The sequence below is a fragment of the Cariama cristata genome, unplaced genomic scaffold (genome assembly GCF_000690535.1).
Source record: "Cariama cristata isolate BGI_N322 unplaced genomic scaffold, ASM69053v1 scaffold913, whole genome shotgun sequence".
NCBI lineage: Eukaryota > Metazoa > Chordata > Aves > Cariamiformes > Cariamidae > Cariama > Cariama cristata.
This window is the reverse complement of record NW_009608702.1, coordinates 1-21,864: the sequence shown is the minus strand read 5'-3', so window position 1 is coordinate 21,864 and position 21,864 is coordinate 1. Positions and strand designations below refer to the sequence as shown.

At 46.6% G+C, this 21,864-nt stretch overlaps 1 protein-coding gene across 1 annotated transcript in view; it reads right to left on the bottom strand.

The window, feature by feature from the left end:
• SETD2 (SET domain containing 2) overlaps window positions 1–19,637 on the bottom strand; it is a gene marked incomplete at both ends in the record, with an annotated part of 41,438 nt that extends 21,801 nt beyond the window's left edge. The window contains 10 exons of the mRNA XM_009697217.1: window positions 1,809–1,937; window positions 2,576–2,710; window positions 4,360–4,486; window positions 6,366–6,463; window positions 6,770–6,847; window positions 8,085–8,208; window positions 11,776–11,904; window positions 12,800–12,931; window positions 15,189–16,225; window positions 16,257–19,637. Of these exons, the coding sequence (XP_009695519.1) occupies window positions 1,809–1,937; window positions 2,576–2,710; window positions 4,360–4,486; window positions 6,366–6,463; window positions 6,770–6,847; window positions 8,085–8,208; window positions 11,776–11,904; window positions 12,800–12,931; window positions 15,189–16,225; window positions 16,257–19,637 (5,370 nt within the window). The remainder of the gene's footprint in view (window positions 1–1,808; window positions 1,938–2,575; window positions 2,711–4,359; window positions 4,487–6,365; window positions 6,464–6,769; window positions 6,848–8,084; window positions 8,209–11,775; window positions 11,905–12,799; window positions 12,932–15,188; window positions 16,226–16,256) is intronic.
• Between the last annotated feature and the right edge of the window lie 2,227 nt (window positions 19,638–21,864).

Here is a 21,864-nt window from a genome sequence, read left to right as displayed (position 1 = left end):
GGGGGGGCGAAGCAAAGTGTGGTCTGGCCCCTATCACAAGCCTCATTTGCAACCCAGTAAAGCATTACCCAGATTTTAAAAGAATCTATCCAATCCACAAAACCCCACCAAAGTTGACAGGGTCTTGTGACCAGCTGCATCGAGAGTGGAGACAAAGCCACCATGACCACAGCGAGCCAGTTTGCCTCCTGAAGCTCAGGGGGAACACCTCTGGGTTTGAGATAATGAAGTCAAGTGCTTGAATCTATTTTAGGGGAAAAACAGAGTCTAACCTTAACCTGACCATCATTTTCTCCAAAGCTAGAGGCCAAAGACGAGTCCGAGGTGAGCTACCTAGCAGCTCTGCAATGCCACGGCACCTATACGTCAGGGAGCAAACAGGGTAGGCACCAGATGTACAAAAATCCAGACCTGAGACTCCCTCAGAGCAACAGTTTCAACACGTATAAAGTGGGATGGATCCTACCTCCCTCAAAGAAGAAAATACTGCAGTCCCAAAGGGGAATAGCTTTACTGCAACAGATTAACTCAGTCCCTGTAGATTTGGTCTCAAAAGATCTTTCTGCAGCCTCGCGAGCAGTGCCTCCCCATACACCAAGACGGGGGCGAGAGGAACGTTGACTCAGCAGCTGTCAAGCACTTCTGCTTTGGTTAGAAGGACTGAAAAGCCACATCACATCAGGAGGAGAGAAAACTGGAGGCATCGGTTGAATCCACGCCTTGCACGAAACGCGCGTGGCCCATCAGCAACAACACGCTCTGCACAGCGCAAGCAGATGAAGCCCGGTTTATTCAAACCCTACAAGTCAGCAAGCTCTAACTTAACAGCAGAGACCTCTAACCCAACAGCATCAGAGTTTTCCAAGTATCTACAGCCAAAACTTTGTCTAAGTAAGGATGGATGAGGACTACACGGTGGAACTGGTGACCTTCTCATAGGAGACACTGCAGGGCAGATAGATCTGCTGTCCCTCTCACCACCAGCGGCACAGGCGCTTTGAGAGAAGCGCCGAAACTGTCTTATTAGGCCCGATATCGAGCTGGGCTCCAAAAACCTTCAGGTATCCTCATCCCACTCCAAGAGCTGAAAGCTCACAAAAGTACACGTAGGCAGCTCCTCATCTTCTGCTACCAACAGCACCCACTTCTCAGAGGGAACACCTGAACCCATGGTGCTGAAGAGGAGAAAGGCATGAGTAGGACATGACTCATTCAGAAATGCAAAGTACCAGCTTGGAGAAAAAAAAAAAAAAAGCGCTGAGCTAAGGAAGCATGGTTGGGAGAGGATTGTCGCCACTTCTGAAAAACAAAGAAGTCAGGAGAAGAGGCACCTTGAGCTCTAGAGCTCACATGGTTTCTGTTTTCTTGCGCGGGATGCAGCATGGTGTGCGCCTCTCCAAACTGCACAGCAACCTTCTTGTAGAAGCGTCTTTAATAAAGGAACTTCCAGAGGTCTTTTTGCATGTAATGCCGAAGTGCATGTAGAAAACAGAAATACTAAAGTTTCACTTCAGACCATCAATACCTCAAACTCCCAGTATGGAATAAACAGCAACGGCAACAATCTTTATTTAAGTCTGGCTCATGTCGTTAACTCAGAAATCTAAGAAAAACCACAACAGCAAATTCTTTCCATATATTAAGGATCTCCCTTAAAGCAGAAGTTTTAAGGCTCTAGTTCTGAGTTTGTTTCCATGAATGCTTGGCATATACAATGTATATTAAAAAAGAAAGGAAAATCATTATGTTTCCTTCTGAGCAATTAGCAAAGCTGTTAGGAAAGCTTTAAACCCGAGGGAATTACTGACCTCCAGCTGCAACTTCAGGTTGTTTGCAGTGCTTCCTCTCCCATCGCCCAGCTCCGTCATCCAAATCCAGAGGAGAGATAAGCCGTGACACTCCAGGAAGGATTTCAGGCAGGACTGCGAGTGCGTGTTCTGGATCAGGCAAAGTCAGAGAGAGTCCGTGGGAATGGACAGAGACTTACAGGCAAAAAACCCCCTTTGATTTCCACAGGCTAACGTGGCTAACTGCTCAACTGGGCTTAGGTACCCTGCCAAACCCATTGCAGAAGCCAGAACTAGGCACCTGCCAAGATCAGCACACGTCTAATGTAAATCAAGTGGCCCTCACTGCGGGGTTTGGAGCAGTAACGTGTGCGGCAGAACCATTATAACCGTTACCTGGTGCACAGCTCATATTGGGGAATAAAACTTAACGGTAATGGATTGCCCAGAAAACTGGCCGCAACTCATCTGCACTCAGGCAGAGGTAGAAATGCAGGGTAATCTTGGAGATAAGACAGCTATGATTTTAAGCTGGCAAACTACTCTAAACCCTTATGTACAAGGAATTTATTTAGAAATGGGCATTCTGCATCACCGCCCAGGCAAGTTCCACCAAATATAACATGAGCAAAGGGTGGAGATTACACACGATCTATAAAGCAAGCAGAACCGCTCGGCTCGCACTTGGGATGCTTCCTTCCACCTTCCCCCTTTTCCTCTCACGAGGGCTCCAAGGACATTGCTTTAACAGGACGGGGATCCCTCCCCTTCAGCTGGGTGCTCCTCACCTGTATAAGTTTGAGGCAGGTGAGCTTCTGCTCCAGCGTTTCAATCCGAACCATCAGCCGGGATAAGCTGAGAACTTGGTTCTTATCAGAAAGACCTTCTCCGTTCTCCAGCAACGCTTCCAGCTCCCCATCCACCTACCACGGACAAAGAAAAACAACTCTCAGGTCGTGCCTGCCTCACGCCATCCTACCCGATGGCAGAGACAATCCCTTCCCTTGGCTTTGAGAGCCAGAAGAAGCCTCTCCCGAGCAATTTGCCCATAAGGCAAAGAAGCCTGGCTTTAATTTGACTCAACGCGGTTGAGTTTCTTTTATCTGGCCTATTATGGGGTTTTTTTTCAGACCTCAAATCCTGCACAAGAGCGCACTGTTCCCACCAGTTCTGTTTATACTGGGGACAGAGGTGGCTGGCACACATGCAACGGGCAGGAATCCCCCGACTCCAACATCCACCTCCCCTAACGAACGGCACACATTTTAGATGTATACATCTAACGCAGCGTGGAGGGAAGTCCAGGTGTGCGTACCAAAATATTCCCAGTCCTAAGTTTATCTTTTCACATAGGAAACCAGACGTGCATGGAGGAATTCTCTTTAATTGCAGATAGATTTACTACTTTAAATGCCTAACGGGTATTTATAAACTTTACAACCAGAGGTGTATTCCTCTCCACGTGGACACCGAAATATCAATGTTCATAATTGAGCCTACTGCTCAGTGCCACCAATTCACATTTTAAAACACCTTCTAAACGACTTATAAATAATTTCTTGGCTTCCTGACTCTCCCATACAGTAAATAAAAACAGAGCTGGCATTTTTAAAGGTAGCTTCTCCCAGAAGACTGGGTAACAAAATCTCAATCTGTAGGAACAGAGGTTTCTATCTTCATGGACAGAAGAATTACATCTTGTAGGAAGTAAAAAGAGCCAGTGCAGTTTCTTGCACCCAGGAAAAACTCCTTTTGACTGCTTCGCTCAGACTTCTCTGCACAGTTTCGTACCACATGAACCCATCCCTGAAACTCAACATGGGGAGCAGGTTCACAGAATCACTCGAGGAGGTTTACATGCGTGAAAAGGTATAAAAAGACTAAAACAAAAAAAATCTGGATTTAAGTTACATATTTCATTCACGTCCATCTGCAAACACAACTGTAACTGAAGTCAGTGCAAACGCAACACATGTTCATACAAGTTCCTCCTGGAAGCAGAACGTGCCTCTAGGCCAAAGCAATTAAGAGATTCAAATTTCACATCCCAGCCCAGAGACGGCAAACATCTGCACCCTTTCAGCTGTCAAATTTCAGGTAACGTCCTAAATGGTGAAGCCGGTATTGCCCGTCTTTCACCGACATTTAAAAATCATGCAACACAAACCGAATTTTTAAAGCCACATAGAATTTAGCACGCTTTTTAGTAGCATGCAGTATTGACGACCAGAGATCGTACCTGTGAAAATCCCTCTCTGGTGGGACTTCGTGCCAAGTAACTCAGAGAAAGGAAATACTGATTTAACTAAAGCTCCAAGAAAACACACTTTTAACTAGAAAAGCTCCAAGAAAACACACCAATTTAACTAAAGCTCCTGTGAAATAAAATGATACAAATACATCCATGGAGAAGACCGAACCTCGAGGTTATCATGAGTCATTGACCACAGAAGAAGACTACAGAGGTGACCTGAAGACTCACAGAGAGAAGATGAAGGCCAGGGTCAGCCCTTGGGTGCTGCTACTCTTAGAAATAAACACACGCACACATACAGGGGAGAATCAGACTCACCGAGTCCTTCTTACGGGAGCGCTCCTTCTTCATTTTCCCTCCGGCGGCTCGGATGCTGACCCTGTTCTCTCCTCCCAGGTAACCCCGGCAGTTGGCCGAGCCGCAGAAACATTTCTGAGCCTCTTTGCTGTTGGTGGGCATAAGCAACAGAGCAGTTTAATAACGGATCAACTGCACCCACAGCGAGTTAATTTACCCTACTCTTCAGTGCATCCCCTGAAGAAAGGGATGGGAACTTTTCCGCATGGAAAGGCCTCTCTGGCCACTGAAAATTCAAAGTCTTTCTTACACAGCTAGCGTGATCCCACGTTGTCTCAGCAGGACACCAAAGCCTGCTTCACTTCCAGGCTCTTTGTAGGTCAAGAACCAAGAACCAGCAAGGAAAAGGCAGGGCTGTTGGGACTGCTAACTTCTTACCACACGTTGCAACTGAGATATTAATTTTCGTAATGGCTATATAATCAGGATTATATATCCATTAGGAAAAAAGGCTTGCATTTTATTGCTCGAAACAGAATAAAGAATAGGCTGAGGATTTGTGGAAGTGGTAAGATTCAGGTGGAAGATGTGTTTTTGCACGGTTACAGAACCGTGGAGATTAGAAGAGATATAAATTATATTATCTTCAGGTAATATTTCTACAAAGCTTCTGTATTTTCTACTTGACATACCACAAATATTAAACTGTATGCCACAATTGCTTGGGAGAATGGGTTGGGTTTTGGTTTTTTTCAAATGTGCGTAATCCACTGGAGGAAAGCGGCTCTGCAGCACTAGCAGCAAGAACCAGGGAAGCTCAACTGCTGCATCTTCTACGAAGCAGAACCTGAGCTCAGGAAGGACAATCAAGAGATCAGAGCTGGAAAACTCCAGCAAGACGAGACTAGATTCACTGAACTCATATGCAAGGTATCGAAGCAAATCAACAGAGCAAAATAATTCTCCATCAGAGAGGCCCTAACGGGACCACAATACTAAACCCTGAAGATTTTGACTAAGCCATATACAGACAGAAAGAAAATTATGGGTGTATAAATCGCATATTATATGACCTTCTCCAGCTTTAATGATATTCCCACGTGCCTAGAAACCAAACAGGCCTTGCTGAAGCTAACAAATCAGACAGGCTGAGGCTAAGCCGGCCTGCCTTCCTGCAAGTTTGCACCAGGAATAGAAAACTACATGACAGCATCTGATACTTTAGCACAAATAATTTTAAAATGCAACTAAAAATCAATTTCTGATTCTCCTGCTTGCAGAAGGAGACCTAGTGTTGTAGAAGACAGGATCCAGAAGGAAAAGGAAGAGACGCTCACACAACTGTATTCAGTTAAAAAGCCTAGGGATTATAAAATGGATCTACAATTAATCTCATAATTACAGATTGCTTCAAGTCTGTCAGATGCTATTTTGTGCTCATCGCAATAGAGAGAGTGAAATACTTCGCCATACACCTGGACAAGCAGTCATATAAAAATATTAGGCTCAGGTTTAAAGAAAGGAGCCAAAGCCCATGCTTTGCACACCTGCACTTCTGGAGTCGGACAGGAAGAGAGAACGGGCTATCTGTTGGGGTTTTACAGCTCTGCAAGTATTTGCAAAGTCGTAAAACAGGGGTGGGTGGGTAAGAAGAGGCATTATTTAAGAGTATTGCAAAGTCTGGAGCTTGGGTAATTAATAATTAGACAGAGGAAAGAAACAGCCAAGATAATTATCTGGGAAATTTCCACTGGGGAGAGGTGGTATGAAGTGAAACAAAAAGGCAATAAAGTGACACTGGAAAAGACATACTAAATCAACAGGAAATTCCTCTCCCAATCTCTTGTGTTGGAAATGGAAGAAACTTTACCCAGGTAGCTTTTTATACAGTTGAATTCCAGTCAATTTACAACTGCTCTGTCAGACGAGGCTTTGCAATGGTTTGCTTCAGAGCAGGATTTTTTCGTTGCACCAAGGCTCACAAAACCCCATTTCCAGCAGCTTAAGAAGAGAGAGTTGAAACGTACCCGTATCTCTGGAACTGGTAATCAAACGTCAGCTCTGAGCCCGATGGTACTAGTTTGGTGGTGAAAAATCCAACTCTCAGCTGCCCATTCACAGTCCACTAAAGCAAGGAAAAAAGAAGATGATAACAGGTATTACAAAAGCCAGGCTTGGCTCTGGTTTTGCTTTAAATTAACAAGACTAATCCTTCAAACAGCATGGCCGATAAATTTAAAATTTGCTAACTGGATCGGCAGTACTTGCCCATTTCAAAGGTAGCTGTTTCCATTTCACTAAGTTACAACAACAACCAAAAAGAAAAAAACAAAGAGACGTAAAGATAAAGGAGAAATGCTTTTCACTCTGAGCTTGCTAAGTCGCAAGGCAGAGGAAGTAGGAAGCCAGCGGCTTTGATCCAGCAGTTTACCTTTTGTGTCTCGCAGTTCGGTTCACAGCTGTGGTTCATAAAACGAGAGCAGTTTCCTTTCTGGGTAGCATCGATTATCTGAAAAGACACAATAAATACAGCGAAACAGCCTCCCTCCCTCTGCACCAGGCAGAAATACGAAGCAGTATGGCTACGAATGCCGTGGGTTTGAACACAACCCACGTAGAAGTCATCACCCTTTCCTGCTCCAGCTATCAACTTTATTTGGTTTGGAGAACAGGTTTTATAATGGTATTGAGTGCCTCCTAAAAAAGAAGAGTACTGAGCAACTGGTACATGGTTCTTAGTTTTCACTGCAGGTTAATACAGGGTTCTTCAGTTGGGCGGGGATCTTGAATTTTTAATATCTGTTTCTGACCCTCTGATATATGGTACAATGACCACGAGGGCTGAGGAAACCGAACATCTCTGCCACACACATCACAGTCAAATAGAAAGGTCGTCTCCTGAATCACTGTCCTCCCTTTTATAAGTGGAAACACTCCTCTGTGCCCCCTTGTGATCACATCACAATCCCACAGCAGCTACAAAAATTGCTCACTTTGGGGGGGGGAAAAAAAAAAAGAGGAAAAAAGCGCTCCAAGTATTTTTAGCTTGTTTACTGTAAAGCTACCCAGACCCAAAAAGTCTTGACAGAAGAGACAAGCAGAATATGAGATTAAATTTCTATTTATACATTTTGTTCTCAGCGAGGGAGGGCCCGTTGCCCAAAGCAAAGCTGCGCTCTCTGCGTCGCAGCTCCACGATCCCATAGAGCTGAAGCAAAGATAAATAATTAAGAACTTTCGATGTATAAATATTTCAATGACAGTAATCCTGCACGTAGGGTACAAGTGTCCCAGTTTAATGTAGCCCTGTGAGCAAGTGAAAAAAGGAAACACGGTTTCTTGGTGCGTCTTCTAGACTCGTTTACTTGGGCATTCAAGCAGGTTGAGTTTGGCTTGAAGCATCTCCCCAGGCTAGGACACAGACACGGTTTCCCTCTCACAGCAGTTTGCTTGTGTAGAAGGGATGGGCCATACTCCCTTGGGAGGACAATTTCTCCTCTCCAAGGACACTGGGATACACTTAAGCTACCAGACTTCTGTCAAACCTGGCTGAAACTGAGCAATGGCAATTTTTAAAAAAATAAAAAAGTAAAGCATGACAACACAAAGCCACCCAAAGTTTCTTTTCTTTAGGAAAACATTCCGGACGTCGCTTGGTGGGTTCACAGGGAGTTGGTGCTGTACGTAACCAGGGCTTAGCCCAGCCAACCTCCCCCGAAGCCAAGCACAGCAATCACACTGCTCACCTCATCATTCTTCAGGGCCATGAAATAATAGTGAATGTTCTTGTTCCGGGCGTATTCCTTCACACGAGCTTTGAACTCTTTGTGATCCAGCACTTCTCCGCAGTATTCCAAGACAAAAGTGTTGCTGCAAAGCCCAAGAGGAAAAAAGGATCACTCCGCTTAGCCGCAAGCGAGAAACACCGAGGAACAGAAAAGAATCGCTGTTGAGATGGGCTCTCTGAATACGACTTGTAGCCTGGTCATCCTGGTGGTGCAGTTACGATTATTATATGCTTTAATCTCAGGCAATTCTGATTCATTTACTTTTTTATGCTCTCACATGGGTAGGAATATCATAGCGAAAAGCCCAGATGCAAGAACAAAGGTCCCCTTCGAGCAGGCTTTATTCTATAGAAGAACAAGACCTTGTGAGCGATGTGAAGAGGGAAATAAGGAGTGTTAAGAGAAGGTGCTGGCAGGTGGTTTTCCTCAGTCGAAATGGAAAGCCTGTCTGCACCTTGCTGGTCTGGTGGGTGAAATGAGGGGGCAATAAAATATCCTTTTTAACTGCTGGAAAGGTGAATTTCAAAACAGATATGGAAGAGAAGAACTAGCTACCCCTACACTCAGCCACAAACCTCACAGATCGCACTCCGCAGTGCAGCGGGCTTTAAACCCTCCAGTCTACCAAGACACATCGTGATACAGCTTTCTTGGTATCTGCCCCAAGTTTTCCCTTGCTTAATAGCACCCTGAACCCTTCATCTCTTTCCTTATGCTTAACCAGGAGAGCACTAGGAAAGTAAAAGCTCCTGCCCAGCTCCACCTGGACCTAGCATTCAGTGTTCTGGGCAGGTATCGCTCACCCATTTCCTTCCCATCATTAATCCCAGCCCCTCATACTGTCCTGTGGTGGCCTTCCAGCCCACATATATAAATGATGTTCATCTTCCCCCATCTCCGTGTCCACCCAAAAAAAGGTTCTGGTACACTAATCTGCTCCTTCAGCTTCTAACTCAGCCATCTCTTTCTCCTAGATGCCTCCCCAGCCTGTATTTAGCAGACACCAACGTGAAGGTATCAGCAACGGTCTTCTGATGACCTGTTGCTTAGTTGGGTTAGCTCCCCTCAAATTCTCAACCGCAAAACTCCAAGCCTGGGAAATAGGGGTGCAGTGGCAGGACAGTGAGGAGAGCTGAGCTAGAAATCTCTTTGAACAAAGCCACATCAGGTGGGACGAGTCTCTTTCTGGGTGTACAACCTCTCCACCCTTCACTGGATTTGTGACCATCCACAGGCTGTCTTCTGGTGGGATGACTACCAAGAGAAGGTCGTCTTCTCCCAAGACAAGCTTTAGCTCCACAGCAACGTTCTGCCAGTCTGTGAAACTCTCTCCAAACAACTGCTTTTCAGAATAGCGCACGCAGAAATAAAAGCAATATTCCAGCCAGCCCCAGACTGAAGTCACCATATCAAGTGTTGAGGAACCATACCCAAAGCCCCTGACAGGCACAGGCCAATTGCAGTAGATACTTTCGCTGCTCTCGTTGATTTATTTACCCTCTTACCCAAGATGGTCTTCACACCATGATCTCCTTCCCATCTTTCTCAACATTTCTGATCCTAGCCCCCCTAGCAGACATGATGCTTGCTATGGTGAGCTGTTAGCTATCAGCCATAACTTTACTACAACCTCGAGACCCTGTCTTCAAAAGAAATTCCTAAAACTTTAAATACAACTGGACCTGATATTTCCATACGGGGCAGCAGCACTGCTTCAGTCCCCATCGCTATCACTTTCCTGTGGACGCGTTATTCCAAAAACAACAGGACCCTTCTCTTGCCAAGGTTAAGTCCAGCAGCACCAGGCACTCCCCACGTTATCTGGCAAATCTGGAAAATGAGGAACCAGAAAATGCCACAATTCTCACTCTCTTCTTCGATACAGCTGCTGTGCAACAGAACAGTGATGGAGAGCGCTCACTCGTTTTAACAATCACTTAATGCTGTTATCTTTTACATAAACACAGTGTGAAGGCGCTCTCGGTTAAACACATTGGGCTGAAAACGCAGAATTGTTTTCACTGCATTTTAGATAACTTGGCATACCTCTCTAAAGCAATCAAAACTCTTCCCCGTATCTTCCTGTGTCCCATATAACCGATACAGCAGTAAAAAAACTCTGCCGTAGGACCCACAGCTTTCTTAAGTGTCGGAAATACTGCTGGGTTCCTCAAAACTCTTGTCTTCAACAGAAGAAAAAAAAATAAAAAATCATAGTTTCTACAGAAACTCACTAAAATATTCCGATTACAGAAATTCTTTGCACAATTAAGTTCGAGGCAGACTGTCTTGAAGCTCAGTCTCTGGTGCGCTTGAGGCTGAACGGACTCACCGTGCCCATCCTACAGCCTTGTGAGATGGAAAGCGGAGCCTGGGGAAACACTGAGCGCACAGTCCTGCTTCCCCACGGCAGGACGCTCGGCCAATTTCTTCTACTAACTCTGTCGTCCATCTGCAGAGCAGCACAACCGACTTCTGCTCACCCTGTGTGGATCTGGGAGGGCACCCACACCCACACGACCCGCACACAAATGGTCAGGTCTGAAAAATCCACCTGGGTCTTGCTAACCGTAGGAATGTGGCAGTTTATCGCAGCAGCTCTGACCTGGAGACACATCCCACCTTGCTCCCTTCTCCCAGCAAACCCCAGCTTTGCCTCCTGTTCCTCCCACTGCACCTTCTGCTTCAGGTCCCAGCAGCTCTTTGAATGTCCTCGCTCCTCTCTCTCCTCTCGTGGCCTCACCTAAAGTTCTTTTTACCACCAGGAGTAGGAGAAAGCACCCGCTCGGCAAGGCAGAAGGCAACTCCTTGACTCCCCCTTTCTTGGGAGAAGGCATTCCCATCTCAGATCTGCTCCTTGCACACACACCTGTAGGATAAAACGTACCCAGCACTATTCTTCTACCCAGCCACGCTCACTTTTTGACTGCAATAGTTTCCAAACAGGACCAAAATTCCCAAAATATCGGCATCCATCCTGCTGCCAACCTAGGAAGGGACCGATGGGGTTAAGCACCATGCAGCCCTCGAGTTCAAGTCCCACCAGCTTCTTTGTGCCAGACGGTGTCGATATAGGCACTGATCCAGGCACAATAGGCAAACACCATCTGGTTTCAGCCAAACAGAGACGAGTCAAAGACAGATTCAGGTCTGTAAGCACGGCTGACGTCAAGAAGTACAGCCGTTAACTAACAACAGGCTAACGAGGGAGGAAGGAGCCCCATGGGATCTTCATGTAGTCCAAAGGGGAGGAGGAGGAGGACTCAAGAAGGTCAGTCTTGCAGAGGTGGGAAGAGAAGAAGAGGAGACACAACCGGAGCGTGTGCACCTCTGATACCGTCTAGTGGGGACAGAGAAAGAAGGGAAGACAGATTAAACACAAGATGAAGCCACAGCAAGACTGTCAGAAACCCTAATGGGAAGAGAGGAGAGCAAAACCAGAGTGGGAGCTCTAACACACAATTAGTGGATACACAGGTTCTGATCACTAAGAGGGACACCTGACGGAGGACAAGGACAGTATTTAAAGCTGGAAGAGCCTCAGCAAATCTACTAATGTCAATGAAACTAAGAAAACGCAAGCAATTTATTTTCCCTTCACGAGGGACTAAAATAGCACGAGGACGTCATTCGAAGAGCAAAGGCTTACGATGGCAGATCTTTGGCAGCTCTCAGCCCCCAGCCTTTCTTCTCAGTGAGGATCACTTCAACATCTGCATGCTGCTTCTTCTGGAAGCGCCTGTTGGAGCAGTAGTCGCCGTTTGGGCACCTGGAAGAACTAATGGAAGGAAATGGAACAAATCAATTCCCAGCGGTAACAGAAACGGCTCAGATGGGAAATAGATACCAAGTAACTATAATAAATTCAGTGTAAAACCTTCAAACGTGTTTTGCTATAAAAAGCATAACCATCTGACTGTCAACATGCAAATGCAGACAATTTATTTCTGGAAGGAAGATAAAAAACATTTGGAATGTAAATGCCACTGTACTTCTATGTCGTATCATCACAATGGGATGAACTGGCCTCTTCTCCCCGTGTTTTATAGGGTCTTCCCCCAAGATATCCCCTTCCCCTACGCCTACTGCGTGGGCTATGAAATAAAAAACAAAGGGCAGAGCTTCTGCCAGGTAATTCCTCTCCTTCCACCCCAGCTGGTGACAATCCTTGTGTCAGGGGCCGAATCCCACTGAGCGCCCTGTCCCCTTCCTCCCGCTCACACGGAGCAGCAGCTCCCTCTTCTCCCAGTCTCTTCCAGGAGGGAAGAGGAGACAACAGCCGTAGCCTGGGGAGGCTCTGGGGAGAGGAGAGAGATGCAAAAGGAGACACGAGAGGAAATAATGATCTCAAGTAGAGCTACGTTTGCATTTCGGACTCCTTCCAACCATGCTTACCACGGACTAGAGTTACGGCTGAGAAGCAGAAGACTCCAGGCGTTTGTAGCAGGTTTTACCAGGAGGTTGCTCAGGTCTAGCCTCCTGCAGACCATCTAAGGTCAGACTTAAATGCTGGTGTGCAGGCTCCGAAGATCACTCCACACCAGCCAGTGAAAATCAGAATGCACAGACAGCTCATTGCCACCGCCCAGGAAAGTCTGGATTATTTTAGGGACTCCCAAATCATCTCACGGACAACGCTGCCCAATTCCGGCAACTCACGGAACGCTCCTTACCACTCTATCATGAGCAGGCGGTTGAGACAGTCTTCTCCACAGGCAACCTCCCCTTGAGCTCGCTCTTCTTTGGAGAGAGGAGGGCATTCGCACAGCATTCGCTTAATATCCCGGTGAGATTTGTTCTTCTTCCTATTGAAGACAAGCCATTGAAATACAGGTTAGACAGCATCTGGGTAGACAAATTACTCCTTGGTATTCACCAGTTGTTACTGGAGGAAATTAATTTATTCTGTAGAAACTGGACATATCAACTGATTACCTTTGGACTACCACAAGAAGGTACAGGGGTAACCAAGGACACTCGCTTTGTTTTGAGTGGGAGGTGATGACTTTGTGATCACAAAAGATGATTTCTCAGAAAAAGATCCCAGGATATTTAACTTTTTTCCTCCTCCTCAATGCCCGCAATCCAATTTTACTTTCAATGTAGACGTGCACCTACACCCAAAGGACTAAAACTCCTTCATTTTGCCATACAAAAAACCAATTCCCAGAAAACTGAGTCCCGATTTTTCTAGACAGAGGATTTCTCACCGCACAGCACAAGTTCTAAGGTTTAAATTAAAAGGATGAACTTTGACTAGTCTCATGAAATACTATATTCTGTAATCATATGTAAAATTACAGAGACAATCTCCAGACATCCCTTCCAACCTCAGCTGTTCTGCAATAGCCTACTTGGTTTCACTGATCCAAAGGTCAGGAGAAAACCTGGCCTAATATTTTAGAACAAAAAAATATTCTAAAATATTAACATATAAACCACTAGTTGAGCACACGTACCATTTTAAAATACCGTTCTTTTAAGAAAGCAAATTGGAGGGTTTAGCTACTTAAACCTCTGCTTTACTGTCAAATAGGATGATGAAAAAGAAAACAAGAAAGCCATAGTTACAGAAAAGGTAGGGCAGCAAAGGCATCTTCTAATTGATATTTTAGTTGCCATGAGACGATTAGGGAAATGCTTTGGAGAGTGGATTCCAACAAGACAAAAAAAAGGCGTAAGAAAAAAAACTTGGATTGAAATAAATAGTAGGTTTTATCTCCGTAGAAGTGGTAAATATTCAGACTCTGAATCAAGAATCTCTTTTAAAACACATTTATAAAAAAAAACCCCAAGCATTTCAGTGAAGAAAAGACGTGGCAAAGCCTTGAGCGTTCAGACCCCAACACATGAAGCCCAACACGGGTTTAAGTTGGCCCATGCGAAGCGTCTCCTCCGAGCCGGTGCCGCATCGGGTGCCCTTGCTGCTGGCGAGCACCAGTGCTTGGTACCCGATGGTCGGGCAGGAATGTCGTTACTCAACCACCCTTGAGGAATCACGACATGAAAAAGGACCATGAAGTTAATGAAATGGCAAGATTTTAAATAGGCGTAAATCATCAGAAGGTCGTATCACAGTCTGTGCCAGGAATAAGAATTGGTTACAAGCTCATAAGGAGCTCTCACCTATGCGTTAAAGCCAGAGCAAGTACTTTTTTGGCAAGGACAAAGGTAGTTGAGCCCTGAAGCAACAGACTTACTAATCACCCCTAAAGCTCAGAAATAGATGATTTTATTTTCCAGGGATCATATCCTGTTCAACATCCCAATGCAAAAGGGAAAAGGATAATCTGTAGCCAATAGCTACCCCTCTGATATTTCCAATTACAATCTGTTAGATCTAAAATAGCTCATCTGAGATGACAAATAATTACACGCAAGTAACCAAACCCTTTAGAAACACAGATTGTTTGTCCAAAACCTTTCCCGCACCCAGACAGATCTCCCTGCGTCTTCAGAGAGGGAGCACGCTGGTATTTGAGGACACCAAACAGCCAAGATCTGGCAAGCCCCGAGGTGATGCTGCTATACAGCTCTGGGCTCTAACATAGCTGCACCAAGTTCAGACGAACCGTGTACAATAGAGAATAAAGCAAAAAGGTTGGAAAAAAAATTGATTACTCTTACAAACTACCACGGGTACAAGAATAACACGTTTACTTGGTGCTGATGCCAGCAATCCCGGGTGTGCAAGTCCTGGCTGATACTCAAATCAAGGCTAGACAAAGAGGATGCTGCAAGACGACCGAGAGGGTATCAATAAATCATCCTCCCCCCATACGCTCCCATCTTTCACCTCTTCTCATCACCAGGGCCTGCCTGGGCCCAACTGGGGTTTTCCGTTTAGGAGGGGGGTTAAACACTTGCCCAGTGTCATCTCCTCTACAAGCAGCTTTGCCAGACATAGGGAACACGATGTCCCTCCTCATCCCTCCAAATTATGCCAATTTGGCCATTAAAAAAAAACCAACACACTATCACAGAACCAAATGTAAGTTAAAGTCTACAATCACTATAGGTAAGAAAAGCAAAAGGGTAAAAAAAGAAATAAAATCAAGTTACCTTTCTGTCAAGTACACATTCTCCTCTATAAGGTCAAAGTAACAGGGCATCTTTCCTTGCTTGGCAAACTCCTTCCAGCGCTGGGGGTCTCTGAAGTCGTCCATGATACACAACCGACCGACCATGGAGGAGTCCTGCGGCGCCGACTCCACTTGTTCCCCCTCCAGTTTCACCTTCTTCTTCTCCCCCCTCGAGTCCACGTCGCTCTCGGAGTCGCTCTCCAACTCCGGGCGTCTTTTTTTTGGTGGACCTCGTTCTTTCATATCGTTTTTTTCCAAAACCTTCACCTCCTCCTTCTTCTCCCCACCAGGCACCGGCTCCTTGGTCGAATTGCTGCTGATCTCATGTGCCTGCACCGAGCCTTTTTCTTTCTGCCCGGGCATCTGGCATTTACTTGAGGGGCTGGGAAAATGAGGCTTGCAATCATCATCCCAACGGTCATCCTCTTCGTACTCCTCATGATCCTCCGTGAGAGAATCCGGCACTTGCCCTTGAATTCGTTCATAATTAACTGCAGAAGGTCTACTAGCAGATCTCACGTCCCAATAACCGTTGCCTTGCCAGTAACTCTGAGAGCCACCGTACGCTCCCGAGCCCGGGTGGTAAACGTAGCCTGAGTAGACCCCGAAGCTGCTATCTGGCTGCTGGTAGGTGCTACTGGGCTTCTCTGGCTGGGAAAAGTCCCAGCCCAAACCCCCCAGATCCTCCGTCGTATGAAAACCATCCAGCCTGGAGAAGTCTCCAAGGCCAGACTGGTTAAGCCCACCCTTTCCTTGCCTACTGTCTGGCTTGGAAGAGCTCATCTGGTGTCGGGATTTATCAGCGCTCTCAAAACTCTCCGGCAGACAAAATGGCTGCTCGTCTTGTCGACCGATCGGTCTCCCAATGGACATCAGCCCCTTCAATGTTATTCTCTCGTCCGGGTTGGGTTTGCCGTGGGAGTCTGCCGTGAGGTCTGCCTGACTTGTACTGTCAACACCGTCGCTCTGAGCCTGGCATGGATCCGGCCGCAGCTCCTCCGTATCCTTCCTGCTGCGCTCGGTAGAAGTTGAGCTCGGTAGAAGTTGCCAGACTCTTCTCCATCCCTCTAGGAGAACATCTGCTCTCTATTTGCGGACCACTTTTACTCGCCATATTCTCTGATCTCTCTTCGTAGTAGGGTCTACTGGGCTCAGGTCGCTCATCGTCCCAGTGGTCAGAGAAACGCCTGTTGCCCTGGCTGCTCCGTGAGGAGCCAGGGCTGCTCTCCTCCATTGCAATGGTCGAGTTCTTTGGTATGACCACAACAGACTGCAGACGTTTCCGAGGCATGCCGTCATCAGAATCAGAGTCTTCCGTATCACTGTCTTCGCTGCCCCCCTCGCTGTCGCTCTCCCCCGTGTCGGAGTAATCATCGTGGCCAGCGGGAATAAATTCAGTAGCGTTGCCGCTGCTGTCGCATGTCGGGGCTTGAGTTACTGTCTCTATTTCTTCTGCAGTGACAATGACATCGCAAGAGGGAAACAAGGCACCTGGAAAAGCCGAAGCCACCAAGTGCTCATTTCCCTCTTCCTTCTCGGCCAATACACTGGGACACCGAACCCTCAAATCATCCAGCCCAACTCCCTCGGTGGAAACAGCACTTTCTTCCACGACCCCTCTGCCGCGGTGCTCCAGCGGCACTTCGGAATAGTACGAATGTTCATCTTTGAATGATGGCTTGCCTTTTGCCGAACTAAGACTAACGTGCTGACTATCCAATTCGAGCATTTCTTCAGCTTCCAAATGCTGGACCAGCTCCTGGTGTCCACCCGGCGGCGGCACGTCCCATTTGGAAGAGACGCTTTCCCCCGGCATGGCATGATCCGACCTGAGCCTCAGGGAAGAGCCATCCTGGGAGGAATCCCTGCTCGAGCTCTCCACCGCCAGGCTAATTTTATGGGAAGAATGGCCGTGTTCATCATCACAGGCAGACTTTGCGTGGTGATCCTCCGTGCTCTCGTAATCGCACGTAACGGTCTGCGGCTCTACCTGCATGTCCAGAAAAGTCTCGGATGTAACTTTTAAATCTGTTGGTTCCGCTTCGATTTCAACTTCCGAATGATACAAAGCAGGGGTGGCATCGTCTGAAATGTAGCAAAAAACTGGTTCTTTGGTTTTGTCACACGGAGTTGCCTGATCATCCAGCTTCTTAAGTACAGTTTTAGTATGATCTACATTCACGAGGGGCAAAGGGGTGGCTTCCCCTTGCTGCTGTGGGATCGGAGCCTCCGATTCCCTAAACAGACTGTTGCACTCGCTGGACTGGACCCGAGAATCATCCGGCTCTTGCTCTTGAGATGCATAAGTGCCCTCAAACCCATTAGATGGCAACGGATACAACGGACTCGTCTTCATGACCGGTGACGCTTCCGACCGACACAGGCTATCGTCAGAAGACGCGGTGACATCCTCTGTTTTGGAGGCACTGGAAGTTGCCAGACCATCAGCCCTACCTTCTGGGGACCCATTTACACTCAACTCCATGGGGAAACACGCTCTTAACTGATCGTGCTTTATCTTTATTAAAGTTTCTTGTTCCTTAACACTGTCGTGGGTAAGTTCCTCGGACTTTGAGTTAGCAAAACCCGCTTTCAATTCGTCTGCCTTTTTAAAAGCAGGCGAATCGTTTAACTGATTCAATGGAGAAAGTGTCTTTTCCCTTTCAAATTTTTTCGCAATGGACACCCTGATCTCATTGCTTTTTAGACAAGAGGTCTCTAAATCTAGAGAATTAGACTGCTGTTTTATTTCTTCGATCGATTCTGTACAACAGAAAGAACTCTTAAATTTATCAGGCTTTGGTGCGGGGGTCTTTGAAGGGGTGGACTTATAACGGGAGGAATTCACATTACTGTCAGGCTTAGAATGGGATGTCCCCTTTCGATAGCCTAGCTCATCAAGGGGAGAGCACCTTTTGGTTACTTCACTTTCTGAAGTCCTTTTTGAATCTCTATCTGCTTTCGAAGAAGACCTTCCTCTCCTCTCCGCGTCGGCGTGAGATGAGTCCACTTTGCTGTCCCTGTCCGACTTAGAGTAAGAAGTCCTCGAGTCTCTGTAGGAGGAGGAGGAGTGGGATGACGTACGCCTCGAGTCGCTCGATCTGGAATGTGTCCTCCTGTACTCGTCCTCCGAGTCCGAGCTCTCTCGCGCCCTGCTGTCCGCGTACGAACGGGAATATCTCGACCTTTCCCTGTATGGGGAGCTCCGATGGTACCTGCGGTCGGATTCGTAGTAATACGAGCGCTCCGACCTCGAATAGGAAGAGCTCGTTCGGGAGCCCCGATCTGATCGGGAACGGGAATGAGACCGGCTTCGCCTTCTGTCTCTGTCTGATCGAGAGCGGGAGGACGCATACCGTGAATCTCTTTCCGATTTTGAATAGCTCGAGTACTTCTCATCCCTGTCCGACTTGGAGCGCGAGGAGGACTTCCCCAGGTCGTCACCTCTGAAGGACGTGGAGCTTCGTCTGGGATCTCTCTCCTTTTCCGTACTGGATATCTTCAGCTCATGTGACCGCTGGCTGGAGGAGGTCCTCACCGAATCTTCGTCGGACTCAGAGCCCAGCAGCGTGCCGTCGGACTGGGAGAACTTCCTCTTCGACCCCTGCCTCCGGGAGCAGAGGGGAGCACCCTTTGAGCTGTCGGAAACCTCATCCTCTTTCCCAATATGGGAATCTTCCTTCTGTGGAGTTATTTCCGTCTGCTCGGGTACGTTATGAGTTACACGTTCTTCCAAACCGCGTGATACCACATCCTGCTTGACGTCCGGCTCCAAGGCCTCCTTAGGTACCGTATGGTACGGCTCCTTCAAAGTGGGGACTTCAGCTTCCACGGGTGGCGACAGCAACAGTGTCGACATCAGCGTCACCGGCAGTTGTGGCAAGGCTGCTGCTGCAGGAACCGGCATCGATGTTGCTGGTGACGCCGTCGGCGGAGGGGGAGGCGGGGGCGGCGGTGGCGTTGAGGGAAAGTCCGCGGCCAACGCCAACGGTTCTGTTACCGGTGCCGCAGTTGGCGGCGGTGGCGGCAGCGTTGCTACTGTAGCTGGTGGTGGTTTTGCTGTGACATTAAGTAAATGTTTTTTAAAATGGATCTTCCCTAATTCTACCTTCGGTTTTGGAGGTGAAGACTCCTCAGCTGAACCAGCAGCATCCCCCAGGTCCATTTTACTTTTGGGGTTAAAGTCAGTCTGAAGGGGTACTGCTGGGGAGTTCTGAGTTTCATTTTGTTTCTCGTTTCCGAGACCAGTCAGAAATCTATTCGGTAAGGTTTTCTTGGTTAAACTAAAGCTGAAAGACACCTTTTGTCTTCCTTGCTCCTCAAGGTTAACCTTTGTTTTGGTGCCTTTGGGCAAAAAGCGACTCGAAGCAACGCCTTTGAACACTGGGCCTTTGATAAAGCCAGCTTTCTGCACCGTTTCAGGCTTGCCCTGCAAAAGAACAAGAAGATGCAGTTAGAGGAACTGGGGTTTGGGTTTTTAACTCTGTTCTACAGGCACACTGGACAATTTTCTTCTACCTGGTGAATTTTTCATGACGATAAAATAGAAATTGAGACCCTGCACTAGAGTCTGGGACAGCATAGCTGTGCTGCCTTCTGCACCTGGCTCTCTCTTGAATAAATCAATTATCCAGCCATTTCCAGTTTGGAGCAAAACCTCCTTTGGCGTTCGGGTTGAGGCTTTTTAACTGACTTATTAATGACCAAACTGAAAGTCCTTTTTTCATTTAATTCTTACTTTTTTAAAAAAGAAATAAGGTTCAACATATAAAGTTAATTGAAGAGAGAGTACCGCTTTATTTGCACTGTTTCTGTGGTCCCAGGCTACAAAATATCCCGCATTTTTAAAGCTCTAAGTGTGTTTGTTTTCACATCCCAGGAGACTGCACCTGGCTGCACTTGGGTTCAGCATAAATCAGACCATCAGGAATTACAGCGGCAATTTCAAGCCCTGTCCTTTCCCGCCTCCCACCGACAGCCTTATCTCAGTCATTAGTAATTCCTGAAATAAGTTTCCTGGCGCAGGTGTTGATCAGTATTAACATCACAACCTCCAAGAATTCCCATCAGGACCCAGTCGTGCGTGATGGCTCTGTCACCTCCAGGCCAACCGACCGTAGCACGCTCCACGTGCATCTCCCCAGCAGCTATCTGTTGTCTCCTGCCCAGGATCTCACTCGTCACCTTGCAGCGAGGGCCATGCCACAGCAAGTTTGTTCGGTTTTTGATGCTAATGAGCCGAAAGTCATCTTCTCTAGCATATTAACAGCTCAGGATCTCCACTAAGAAAGCTGCTGTGACAGCACTTGCAACTAAACCCTGGCTTTGGAAACAGAGCAAGTCTAGAGCAACAAAGCTCCCTCAACACGGAAACCTCTTACCTTACAGGATGCATTTATCCAAGCCTGAGATTTGCAATATTCAGAGCATAAAGCACCGTGTGCTTACTCGTCCTAGCAATTTCTCCAACTATTTTAAAGCTTAGGGCTCATCTGCTCAAAAGCTGTGTGACAGGAGCGCAATCCCTAAAGATGAACATTGTGGCACCGTGGTAAAAGGGTGTTCTTGTCAATAGTCTTTATCTCCACAAATCCAAATTACATTAGTGTAATTACATTTTGTGTGAGAAACCCAACTCCAATGGAAACAGTTGTGGCAGTATAAAAACTGTAGAGAGCTGGGTTTTACTCTGGTAACTGTTGCATGAACACGTCTTTGGCAGCAGCAGTGGTTTCCTGCAACCCACTGTGAATTATTACGTACTTTGTTATTCTTTAACTTTTGTAAAACAATGCATAGTTGGTCAGGTTAAAGGCACCATAGTAAATTATTAAATAAGACATTGGTGGAATGGAAACCCCATCCCATTTTATTTGCATCCTTGGGCATCATATAAACAAAAAAATCCTCACTTTTGATGAAATTTTAATTGCAAAAACCATGTCACGGTCTCCACGTGACTAGTCTTGGCTACCCAACCCAGCACCATGCACACACTGGATCTTTACCAGCTGCATTCTGGAAAAAACGGGTGCAAAAAAGAAAAAGCACTCCTTTTAAGTGGGTGTTATTTATATGAGTGCCATTTCATGGATGCTTTTAAGTAAGTGCCATAGCTAAAAGGGCACCCAAGCAGTGACCTTGGAAAAAAGTGCATTTCCACACACTTGCCCAGCTCTGAAACAAGCTCCTCTCTCCACGACTGTCTCACAACCATGTCTAGAAAGTCATGCTGAAAATATTATCCCTGTTTTCAAAAGAATCCACACATCAGAAGTGATCCAGAGACTAATATACAAGTATGTATAAACTAATTCATGGAAGAATAAAGGACAAAATCAAGTGTCCAGCCTGTTTAGTAGGAGTTTCTACATGTCTGCATGCTACTCAGACCACCCTCCCATAGGACGCTGGGCTCAGCCTCCCGAAGAGCAAGGGAACATCATTTTTGGGGTTGGCTGGGTCAATTATTATCTCTACGTGGCCAGAAATTCACACTTTTTTACCCCAACCTGTTTATATTTCCTAGGACAACGGAAGAGTAAGAGAGCAGGTTCCTATCTTCAACCATGCCCTGATGTCTAATGGAAGGAGTCTCCACAAATCTGAATCCAAATTCTTATCAGAAACTGGATTCGTCTAATATACAAATTATA